General features: G+C 54.3%; 1 protein-coding gene across 2 annotated transcripts in view; it reads left to right on the top strand.

The window, feature by feature from the left end:
* The window catches only part of LOC143026989 (transketolase-like protein 2), a 40,492-nt gene extending 29,634 nt beyond the window's left edge, over nt 1-10,858 (top strand). For both annotated transcript variants that reach the window (XM_076187797.1, XM_076187796.1), the window contains exons 5-9: nt 3,190-3,460; nt 8,760-9,046; nt 9,209-9,451; nt 9,720-9,951; nt 10,166-10,858. In XM_076187797.1, coding sequence (XP_076043912.1) covers nt 3,190-3,460; nt 8,760-9,046; nt 9,209-9,451; nt 9,720-9,951; nt 10,166-10,338 — 1,206 coding nt within the window. In that variant the 3' untranslated portion in view covers nt 10,339-10,858. The remainder of the gene's footprint in view (nt 1-3,189; nt 3,461-8,759; nt 9,047-9,208; nt 9,452-9,719; nt 9,952-10,165) is intronic.
* Nucleotides 10,859-11,301: the final 443 nt, after the last annotated feature.

Raw genomic sequence — 11,301 nt, forward strand, 5'->3', positions numbered from 1 at the left:
AACAATGGACGCAGCATCATGCGTAAGTATCGTTTGAACTACAGAGAGCGCGCTAAACTAATTTTTTTATCAGTTCAAACGTAAAACGAATGAACGTAAGTAGAGGAGCGTCTGTACTTCAAAATTTTCTGTTGTACTTTCCCCATTTCACATCTCTTCTTCGCTTCCTTTATCTTATGCTTAACTTCCTTTCTCTTTACTTTGTACTTCTCATATGATTCCCTTGTCCTAATTTGTAGCCAATCTATGAATGCCTGCTTCTCTTCTACACCTTTCTTTGCTTCCGCATCTTCTGGTTAGAGGGAAAGATGCTGTCAGTGTTCCCATGTGTTATGAAAAACAATGAAACCATAGTTGTTAAAAGGATCCCCCCCCCTTTATTTTATCATAAAAAGTTGGTGAAAGTGATGGTGGTGGTGGGTTAGGGGAAGGTTCAAAAGAAGAGAGGCTGAAGTGGAGCAAGGTGCTTGCGGTTGCACTTGGCAAGGAATGGAGGGGTGGATGTGAACCAGAATATGTAATTGTCAGGTGGAAATGAAGTGTTATGAGAAATGGGTGTATGGTAATGAACAAAGTTTGTACAAGTGATGTCCACAGCAGCATATGGAGAGATTTAGAATTTGGAGGCAGAAGAGAACTTAACAAGTAATTAGGATGTATGAAGTGTGTTGAGGTAAAGCAGAATGGAGAGGTGGCAGATAAGTTAAACAAAAGTGTGGAAATGGTTTGGGCATGTGGAAAGAATGGGCGAGGAAAATGTGAGTGAAAACAGAAGTGGACAGAATGAACTTAAAGAAAGTACAAGGTGGTTGGATAGGTCAAAGTGGCATTGGGTGCAACATAGTGTAAGGAAGAAAGTTCAAAAGATAAGAATGAATAGTGGTTGTAAATGGATGAAGAAATGTCCCCCACCCCCCTCTGACATGTGCGCACACACTGAAACCAAAACCAATTTGGCTTGACAAATCATGTGCCACTAACTTGATTTGCTTTTACTTGAGGCTAATAGAAATAATGCAAGAAAGGGACTGATGGGTGGATTGTGCTTTCCTAGATCGACATAAAGCATTTGATAAAGCACTGCACAAAAATCTAAGAATTTGAAATAGATGGTCTACAAGGAAAGTTTTTGAAATGGATGGAAGATTTCCCGAATGGGAGAAAAATGAGGGTGGTACTTGGAGACAAAAACTCTACCTGGGAAGAAGTGATAGTGGAGTTCTGTAGTGGCTCCAATGTTTGCCATATATATAAATAACATGGATGGTGTGGAATGTTATGAACTTTGCAGATGATGCATAACTAAAAGTACAGAGGTAGATTGAATCACTACAAAGACCTGGATTGTGGGAATGGAGTCAAAAGTGGGAAGTGAACTTCATTAAGAAATGTAGTATAATGGAGTTTGGAAAAAGTAAAAATAGAATATTAGGGCAATATAAAATTGGTACAAAGGAAGTATTACACTTTAAAAGTGTAATGAGAAATATGGGAATGGATGCTAAGAGGAGATTGTATGAAGGAGTGATTGTGCTAACAGCACTTTACGGGGTAGAAACATGGAGCATAAGTGAGGGAGAAAGGAGTTTGAATGTTTGAGACCAGGTGCCTGAGAAGTATGATGGGGTTACTAGGCTGGATAGTGAGAAATGAAAAAGTGAGGAGAACGGGTGGAAAAGGAGTTGGGAGATAGGGTTGATGAAAGAGTATTAGGATGGTTTGGACATGTGGAAAGTGAGTGAAGAAAGACTAAAGGTGTGGAAGGAGTGAACATGAGGGGTCGACCTAGGATGAGATGGATGGATGGGGTAAAAGGGGCATTGGGAAAGAGGGGAACATCAGTTGAAGGATGGGAGAGGACAGAAGATAGGGGTGTATGGATGATGCCGTGATGCATGGGGGAGGAAATGGGTGAAGTATGGGGGTAAGGGAGTATGTATGAGAAATGAATTGATGGAGCCTGAAGGGATTTCTCCGTCTTTTCTGCACAAGGGGATGGAGAGGGGGGGGTCACAAATTTAATGAAGCAGCCTTGCTGTGGATGTGCTGTCTTGCAGCACTGCTTCTGACCCAGTGCAGTGGACAAGATGCAGGGATGACCCATCATCCAGGAGGTGCCAAGATAAGAGGGTAGAGGGGAATGGAGTATGTAGGGGATGGAATGGAATGGGTGGGAATGGTTTCTATGCCTTTGTTTTTGGCTACCTCCCTTGTAAGGGGGAAAGTTATTGGTATGTATGAACAAAGGTAGTAAAAAGTTAGCTCGAGGAAAGGGACCTAGGAGTAATGACCAGCAAAGATATGTCACCAGATAAGCTTATCAACAAAAATCTTCAATGTACTAAGATCAATGAAGGTGGCCTTTGACTACTTGATGAGGAAATGGTAAAGAAAATGTTAGTCACACTGATGAGACAAAGATTGGAGTATGCTGCAACACTATGGACACCCAGTAGTAAAGAATACAAATTAGAAAGAATCCAAAAATGGTACCAACACTCTAAATTGACAAACGAACAAAGATTGTTCAAACAAACTACCAACTGTGGAACAAAGATCTACAGGCCATTTACAGAATTATGAAAGGAATTTTTAAGTGGGATAAGAGAAGAATGAGGACATGAAAAATTTGAGTTACAGAGATCTGAAAAAGAATAGTTTCTCACATAGTGGTAGATATCTAGAACAAATTGGATGAGGGAACAGTATGCAAAAACAAGACTTTAAGAACTAGATGCTGAAACATACAAAGACGGGTCACTATGAGCACACTTCCCATATAATACAACTGTAAATACACGCACTCGCATGCACACTCATTTCCCACTCTCCTGATCTGTAAATATCTTGAGTGGATGAAGTGGGATGGGAAATCGTCATATAATGAAATTGAGGGTAAACCAGCTCTTGTCAGGCCCTTTTGTAGAATGTTTTCTTGTTTACCAGAAATATTGCATGCACTAGTTTGCAGCAAAGATGAATATATTGGGAAGGTTTGCATGATGTGCATCTTAATGTTAGAATGGCTTGTATATAGTACATACAATTGGATAAGAAGGAAGTAGTTTCATCTCTATGTAAAATCTAACCATTTGTATTGAGCATAAAGCTGAATGTTAATGGATACATTTTGCCACTATATATTAGACATTTATGGCCTATTGATTAAAGTGATACAATCTTGTTTAGGCTTTCCACGAAGCGGCACAGACAAAAGGCAAGCCCACTGCCATCTTGGCCAAGACTTATAAAGGCAGAGGTTTTCCTGGGATTGAAGATGAAGATAATTGGCATGGCAAACCTCTGGGAGGCAAGGCTGAGGATGTCATCTCTGCTATTGAAGCACGGGTGAAAAATGCAGGACCTAATCAGTTAGTGCCAGAGAAGCCACTAAAGCCGGATGCTCCTGCAGTAGACATCAGCAATGTTGAACTCTCCTCTCCTCCAAACTACGAGAAAGGTACGATGATTACTTTCGGTAATTTTCTTGATTAACCTCTGCTTCCAGATAGATGCCAGACACCTGGTAACGGCTTGAATTAACTTTAAAGTATCGCTTTGTTTGACAATTGTTAACTCTCATTTCTCCTCTCCCCCTCTCTCCACTCCCTCTGTCCCTCCCCTCTCTCCACTCCCTCTGTCCCTCCCCTCTCTCCACTCCCCTCTCTCCCCTCCCTCTGTCCCTCCCCTCCCTCTGTCCCTCCCCTCTCTCCACTCCCTCTGTCCCTCCCCTCTCTCCACTCCCTCTGTCCCTCCCCTCTCTCCACTCCCTCTGTCCCTCCCCTCTCTCCACTCCCTCTGTCCCTCCCCTCTCTCCACTCCCTCTGTCCCTCCCCTCTCTCCCCTCTCCCCTCCTCTGTCCCCTCTCTCCCCTCCTCTCGCCCCTCTCTCCCCTCCTCTGTCCCCTCTCTCCCCTCCTCTCCCCTCCTCTGTCCCCTCTCTCCCCTCCTCTCCCCTCCTCTGTCCCCTCTCTCCCCTCCCTCTGTCCCTCCCCTCCCTCTGTCCCTCCCCTCCCTCTCTCCCTCCCCCCCGCTGTCCCTCCCCTCCCCGCTGTCCCTCCCCTCCCCGCTGTCCCTCCCTCCCCGCTGTCCCTCCCCTCCCCGCTGTCCCTCCCCTCCCCGCTGTCCCTCCCCTCCCCGCTGTCCCTCCCCTCCCCGCTGTCCCTCCCCTCCCCGCTGTCCCTCCCCTCCCCTCCCCTCTGTCCCTCCTCTCCACTCCCCTCCCCTCTGTCCCTCCTCTCCACTCCCCTCTGTCCCTCCCCTCCCCGCTGTCCCTCCCCTCCCCGCTGTCCCCTCCCCTCCCCGCTGTCCCTCCCCTCCCCGCTGTCCCTCCCCTCCCCGCTGTCCCTCCCCTCCCCGCTGTCTCTCTCCCCTCCCCTCTGTCCCTCCCTCCTCTCCTCTCCCCTCCCTCTGTCCCTCCCCTCCCCTCTCCCCCTCCCCTCTGTCCCTCCCCTCTCTGTCCCTCTCCCCTCCCTCTGGCCCTCTCCTCTCCCTCTGTCCCTCCCCTCTCCCCTCCCTCTGTCCGTCCCCTCCCTCTGTCCGTCCCCTCCCTCTGTCCGTCCCCTCCCTCTGTCCGTCCCCTCCCTCTTTCCGTCCCCTCCCTCTGTCCCTCCCCTCCCTCTGTCCCCCCCCTCCCTCTGTCCCTCCCCTCCCTCTGTCACTCCCCTCTCTCTCCCCTCCCCTGTCTCTCCCCTCCCTCTGCCCCTCCCCTCTCTCCCCTCCCCTCTGTCCCTCTCCCCTCTCTCCCCTCCCCTCTGTCCCTCTGCCCCTCCCCTCTCTCCCCTCCCCTCTGTCCCTCTGCCCCTCCCCTCTCTCCCCCTCCCCTCTGTCCCTCTGCCCCTCCCCTCTCTCCCCTCCCCTCTGTCCCTCTGCCCCTCCCCTCTCTTCCCCTCCCCTCTGTCCCTCTGCCCCTCTCCCCTCCCCTCTGGCCCTCTCCCCTCCCTCTGGCCCTCTGGCCCTCTCCCCTCCCCTCTGGCCCTCTCCCCTCCCTCTGGCCCTCTGGCCCTCTCCCCTCCCTCTGGCCCTCTGGCCCTCTCCCCTCTCTCCCCTCCATCTGGCCCTCCCCCCTCTCTCCTCTCCCTCTGGCCCTCTCTCCCCTCCCTCTGGCCCTCTCTCCCCTCCCTCTGGCCCTCTCTCCCCTCCCTCTGGCCCTCTCTCCCCTCCCTCTGGCCCTCTCTCCCCTCCCTCTGGCCCTCTCTCCCCTCCCTCTGGCCCTCTCTCCCCTCCCTCTGGCCCTCTCTCCTCTCCCTCTGGCTCGTCCCCTCCTCTCCCCACCCTCTGTCCCGTCCCCTGCTCTCCCCTCCCTCTGGCCCGTCCCCTCCTCTCCCCTCCCTCTGGCCCGTCCCCTCCTCTCCCCTCCCTCTGGCCCGTCCCCTCCCCTCCCTCTGGCCCGTCCCCTCCCCTCCCTCTGGCCCGTCCCCTCCCCTCCCTCTGGCCCGTCCCCTCCCCTCCCTCTGGCCCTCTCCCCTCCCCCCTCTCCCTCCCCTCCCCCTCTCCCCTCCCCTCCCCTCCCTCTGGCCCCCCCCCATCTCTCCCCTCCCTCTGGCCCTCCCCCCTCTCTCCCCTCCCTCTGGCCCTCCCCCCTCTCTCCCCTCCCTCTGGCCCTCCCCCCTCTCTCCCCTCCCTCTGGCCCTCCCCCCTCTCTCCCCTCCCTCTGGCCCTCCCCCCTCTATGGCCCTCTCTCCCTCCCTCTGGCCCTCTATCCTCTCTCCCCTCCCTCTGGCCCTCTCCCCTCTCTCCCCTCCCTCTGGCCCTCTCCCCTCCTCCCTCCCCCCCTCCCTCTGGCCCTCCCCCCTCTCTCCCCTCCCTCTGGCCCTCCCTCCCTCTGGCCCTCTCCCCTCTCCCCTCCCTCTGGCCCTCTCCCCTCTCCCTCTCCCCTCCCTCTGGCCCTCTCCCCTCTCTCCCCTCCCTTTGGCCCTCTCCCCTCCCTCTGGCCCTCCCCTCCCTCTGGCCCTCTCCCCTCTCTCCCCTCCCTTTGGCCCTCTCCCCTCTCTCCCCTCCCTTTGGCCCTCTCCCCTCTCTCCCCTCCCTTTGGCCCTCTCCCCTCTCTCCCCTCCCTTTGGCCCTCTCCCCTCCCTCTGGCCCTCTCCCCCTCCCTCTGGCCCTCTCCCCTCCCTCTGGCCCTCTCCCCTCCCTCTGGCCCTCTCCCCTCCCTCTGGCCCTCTCCCCTCCCTCTGGCCCTCTATCCCCTCCCTCTGGCCCTCTCTCCCCTCCCGCTGGCCCTCCCCCCCCTCTCCGGCCCTCTCCCCTCTCTCCCCTCTCTCCCCTCCCTCTGTCCCTCCCCCCTCTCTCCCCACCCTCTGGCCCTCCCCCCTCTCTCCCCTCCCTCTGGCCCTCCCCCCTCTCTCCCCTCCCTCTGGCCCTCCCCCCTCTCTCCCCTCCCTCTGGCCCTCCCCCATCCCTCTGGCCCTCCCCCCTCCCTGCCCTCCCTCTGGCCCTCCCCCCTCTCTCCCCTCCCTCTGGCCCTCCCCCCTCTCTCCCCTCCCTCTCTCCCCTCCCTCTGGCTCTCCCCTCCCTCTGGCCCTCCCCTCTCCCCCCTCCCTCTTCCTCCCCCTCTCTCCCCTCCCTCTCTCCCCTCCCTCTTCCTCCCCCTCTTCCTCCCCCTCTCTCCCCTCCCTCTTCCTCCCCCTCTCTCCCCTCCCTCTTCCTCCCCCTCTCTCCCCTCCCTCATCTCCCTCCCCTCTCTCCCCTCCCTCTGTCCCTCCCCTCTCTCCACTCCCTCTGTCCCTCCCCTCTCTCCACTCCCTCCCTTCTCTCCCCTCCCTTCTCTCCCCTCCCTCTGTCCCTCCCCTCTCTCCCCTCCCTCTGTCCCTCCCCTCTCTCCCCTCCCTCTGTCCATCCCCTCTCTCGCCCCCCTCTGTCCCTCCCCTCTCTCTGTCCCTCCCTCTGTCCCTCCCCTCTCTCTGTCCCTCCCTCTGTCCCTCCCCTCTCTCTGTCCCTCCCTCTGTCCCTCCCCTCCCTCTGTCCCTCCCCTCCCTCTGTCCCTCCCCTCCCTCTGTCCCTCCCCTCTCTCTGTCCCTCCCCTCCCTCTGTCCCTCCCCTCTCTCTGTCCCTCCCCTCTCTCTGTCCCTCCCCTCTCTCTGTCCCTCCCCTCTCTCTGTCCCTCCCCTCTCTCTGTCCCTCCCCTCTCTCTGTCCCTCCCCTCTCTCTGTCCCTCCCCTCTCTCTGTCCCTCCCTCTGTCCCTCCCCTCTCTCTGTCCCTCCCTCTGTCCCTCCCCTCTCTCTGTCCCTCCCTCTGTCCCTCCTCTCTCTCCCTCCCCTCTGTCCCTCCGCTCTCTCCCCTCCCTCTGTCCCTCCGCTCTCTCCCCTCCCTCTGTCCCTCCGCTCTCTCCCCTCCCTCTGTCCCTCCCCTCTCTCCCTCACTCTGTCCCACCCCTCCCTCTGGCCCTCTCTCCCCTCCCTCTGTCCCTCCCCTCTCCCCTCCCTCTGTCCCTCCCCTCTCTCCCCTCCTCTCCCCTCCCCTCCCTCTGGCCCTCCCCCCTCTCTGCCCTCCCTCTGGCCCTCCCCCCTCTCTGTCCTGTCCCCTCCCCTCCCCTCCCTCTGGCCCTCCCCCTACTCACTCTGTCCTGTCCCCTCCCCTCCCCTCCCTCTGGCCCTCCCCCCATTCTGTCCCGTCCCCTCCCCTCCCCCTCCCCTCCCCTCCCCCCGTCCCCTCCCCTCCCCCCCGTCCCCTCCCCTCCCCCCGTCCCGTCCCCTCCCCCGTCCCGTCCCCTCCCCCCCCCCCCACTCCCGTCACCTCCCCCCACTCCCGTCCCCTCCCCCCACTCCCGTCCCCTCCCCCCACTCCCGTCCCCTCCCCCCACTCCCGTCCCCTCCCCCCACTCCCGTCCCCTCCCCCCACTCCCGTCCCCTCCCCCCACTCCCGTCCCCTCCCTCTTGGCCCGTCCCCTCCTTCTTGGCCCGTCCCCTCCTTCTTGGCCCGTCCCCTCCCTCTTGGCCCGTCCCCTCCCTCTGGCCTTCTGTCCCCTCCCTCTGGCCCTCTCCCCCCATTCTGTCCCCTCCCTCTGGCCCTCTCCCCCCATTCTGTCCCCTCCCTCTGGCCCTCTCCCCCCATTCTGTCCCCTCCCTCTGGCCCTCCCCCTGGCCCTCCCCCCATCCTGTCCCCTCCCACTATTCTGTCCCTCCTCCCATTCTGTCCCCTCCCTCTGGCCCTCTCCCCCCATTCTGTCCCCTCCCTCTGGCCCTCTCCCCCCATTCTGTCCCCTCCCTCTGGCCCTCTCCCCCCATTCCGTCCCCTCCCTCTGGCCCTCTCCCTCTGGCCCTCTCCCCCCATTCTGTCCCCTCCCTCTGGCCCTCTGGCCCTCTCCCCCCAATCTGTCCCCTCCCACTGGCCCTCTGGCCCTCTCCCCCACTCTGTCCCCTCCCTCTGGCCCTCTGGCCCTCTCCCCCCACTCTGTCCCCTCCCTCTGGCCCTCTGGCCCTCTCCCCCCCCTCTGTCCCCTCCCTCTGGCCCTCTCCCCCCACTCCGTCCCCTCCCTCTGGCCCTCCCCCCCACTCCGTCTCCTCCCACTCCGTCTCCTCCCACTCCGTCTCCTCCCAATCCGTCTCCTCCCACTCCGTCTCCTCCCACTCCGTCTCCTCCCACTCCGTCTCCTCCCTCTGGCCCTCTCCCCCCACTCCGTCTCCTCCCTCTGGCCCTCTCCCCCCACTCCGTCTCCTCCCTCTGGCCCTCTCCCCCCACTCCGTCCCCTCACTCTGGCCCTCCCCTCTTCCTCTTATATTGCAGTTTTTGACATTCACAGAATTTTAACAAAATTTCAGGTCAAAAAGTAGCCACACGTCAAGCCTATGGGACAGCCCTGACTAAACTATCTGAAAATAATCCCCGTGTCATTGGCCTGGATGGAGACACAAAGAACTCTACTTTCTCCATTGCTCTCATGAAGAAGTTCCCAGAACGTTATATTGAGTGCTTTATTGCTGAACAGAATCTTGTTGGCGTGGGTATCGGTCTTGCCTGTCGTGACCGTACCATTGCATTCTGCTCCACATTTGCTGCATTCTTCACACGTGCTTTTGATCAGCTTCGAATGGGTGCCATTTCTCAAGTGAGTTTATCTGTTGGATAGACATTGGATTTTGTAAGGAAGATTCTTGCATTTAAGAACTTTTTGTCTGTTTAGTGAGACACTATAATAAGGTCAACATTCCCTGCCAACATTCTATTGTGGACTTTGCATTTTACAATTTGATTTAATTTTTTTCTCCAGACAAACTTGAACTGTGTTGGGTCCCATGTAGGCGTCAGCATTGGTGAAGATGGCCCAAGCCAGATGGCACTTGAGGACCTAGCAATGTTCCGTTCTTTACCCACTGCCACAGTGTTCTACCCTTCTGATGCAGTCAGCACAGAACGTGCATGTGAGCTAGCGGCTCAAACTAAAGGAATTTGTTTCATCCGCACATCTCGACCAGCTACTGAAGTTGTCTATGATAATGATCACAAGTTCGAGGTAAGACCTCCCCACCCTGTTGCTTCCCAGTTTATTCATCTTCCCAGACTGCACTTGCTCCCTTCAAAATCATGGCCCTCCCCTTCCCCCTCTTCCTCATCTTAACTTCCCCTAATGTGTGCCATCTTTATTCCACTTTTCTAAAGTTTATTTTAGCTTCCTCGCCTGTTCTCATCCCCATATTATTCAATTACTTCCAATCATTATCCTAATTGGTATGTATCCTCAGATTAATAGTTTGTGGGCTCATAAAAGTCTATTATTGCAGCTGGGCAAGGCCAATGTAATACGCCAATCAAACTCAGACAAGGTGCTTGTTATTGGTGCTTGCATCACCCTTCGGGAGGCATTAAAGGCTGCCAAGGAGTTGGGTGAAGGAGGAATGAATGTCAGAGTAATGGATCTCTTCACAATCAAGCCCATTGACAAAGAGGGCATCATCAAGAATGCTAAAGAATGTGGGGGTCGCATTGTGGTTGTAGAGGATCATTATCCTGAAGGTAAGTTCACACATTTAGAAAGTAGTAACTTGAATTATTACCATCTGAAAATGTAACTTCAATTTAAGACAAAACTGAAAGTTATTGGGGAGATGAAGATAGGAAATGCCTAATTTTGATAATTGATTTTCCAAGATATGTCTGGTAATTTGCATGGAAATTTTGCAAGTCTAGACTAGTCTTCTAGTTTTACTAGCTATCTCATAAATTCCAGGTGGCATGGGTGAAGCAGTGATGAGTGCTGTTGCTTTGGAACGTGGAATAGTTGTCAAGATGTTGGCTGTACAAAAGGTCCCACGATCGGGCAAGTGTGATGACCTTCTAGAAATGTTTGGCATCTCTACAAGTCACATCGTTAAGGCTTGCAAGGAAATATCGGAGGTCTAAATCCTTTTGTAAAGATTTGAATGCATTATTGAATATTGACAAAGTCGTCATTGTTCACTGCCTACATGCCTGTAAATGCATGTAACTAGCAAGACCACAAGTTAGAAACAAGAGGCTGATCAAAAGTATACAAGAGTTCCTATTTTACTATTTTCTGGCCGAAAAAAAGGCATTAATGATTAGAGCATAAATCAAGATTTGCATTTGTCAGACCAGGAACAGTTTATGGATCGGATGACAATTCTAGATCATTTAAAGGACTAGACTCCTTTCACTGGAACCTGTAAGTTTCCTCATAGTGGCCCCTGTAAACAAGGGATATAAGCGTCTAGGCATAGTTGAAGATTAGTCTGTGGAGCTTGTCATTTGGCTAGAATAGTATTGTTTTTGATTTGTTGAAAACTGTTTTCTTTGAAAAAAATTCCAGATTTTTGTTGATGAAAAATATAAAGAATGGTAAACAAGTGCTTGTAACATTCCATTTTTATGAAGGTGCAGAATAAAGGTGGTTACCTGATAACATGGCATTTATTATATCCAAATTTTTATAAATGGTTGGGGCTGCAGGTTTCAAGCAACAAATGACACTTGCATATAGTGGAATAAGGATTTACATCCATGGTGCTGAGATTTGGGGGGGGCGGGGATGCCTTGACATGGCCACTACCCACATTGGGAAGAAAGGACCTTTTACGTCGGGTATCGAGTCTCGCATGTAGACCCAGGTCTTGTTGATCCAGATGTCACTTGTGATGAGTGGACTTGGTGACAGCTTGCTATTAACCACTTTGGCATGATGACTCCTACAGTCATGAGGCAAGTATTTACATATACCAAAGGATTACAAAGGCGGAGCATGCCGACAGGAGACCTTTTGATCCATATCTAGGTCGGATGCAAAAAAAAAAAATCGTATTAATAATAAATTAAAACTAATGTAAATAACAAATAAAATACATAAAT

The sequence above is a fragment of the Oratosquilla oratoria genome, chromosome 7 (genome assembly GCF_046742065.1).
Source record: "Oratosquilla oratoria isolate Oo_2021 chromosome 7, ASM4674206v1, whole genome shotgun sequence".
In the NCBI taxonomy this organism is placed as follows: Eukaryota; Metazoa; Arthropoda; class Malacostraca; order Stomatopoda; family Squillidae; genus Oratosquilla; species Oratosquilla oratoria.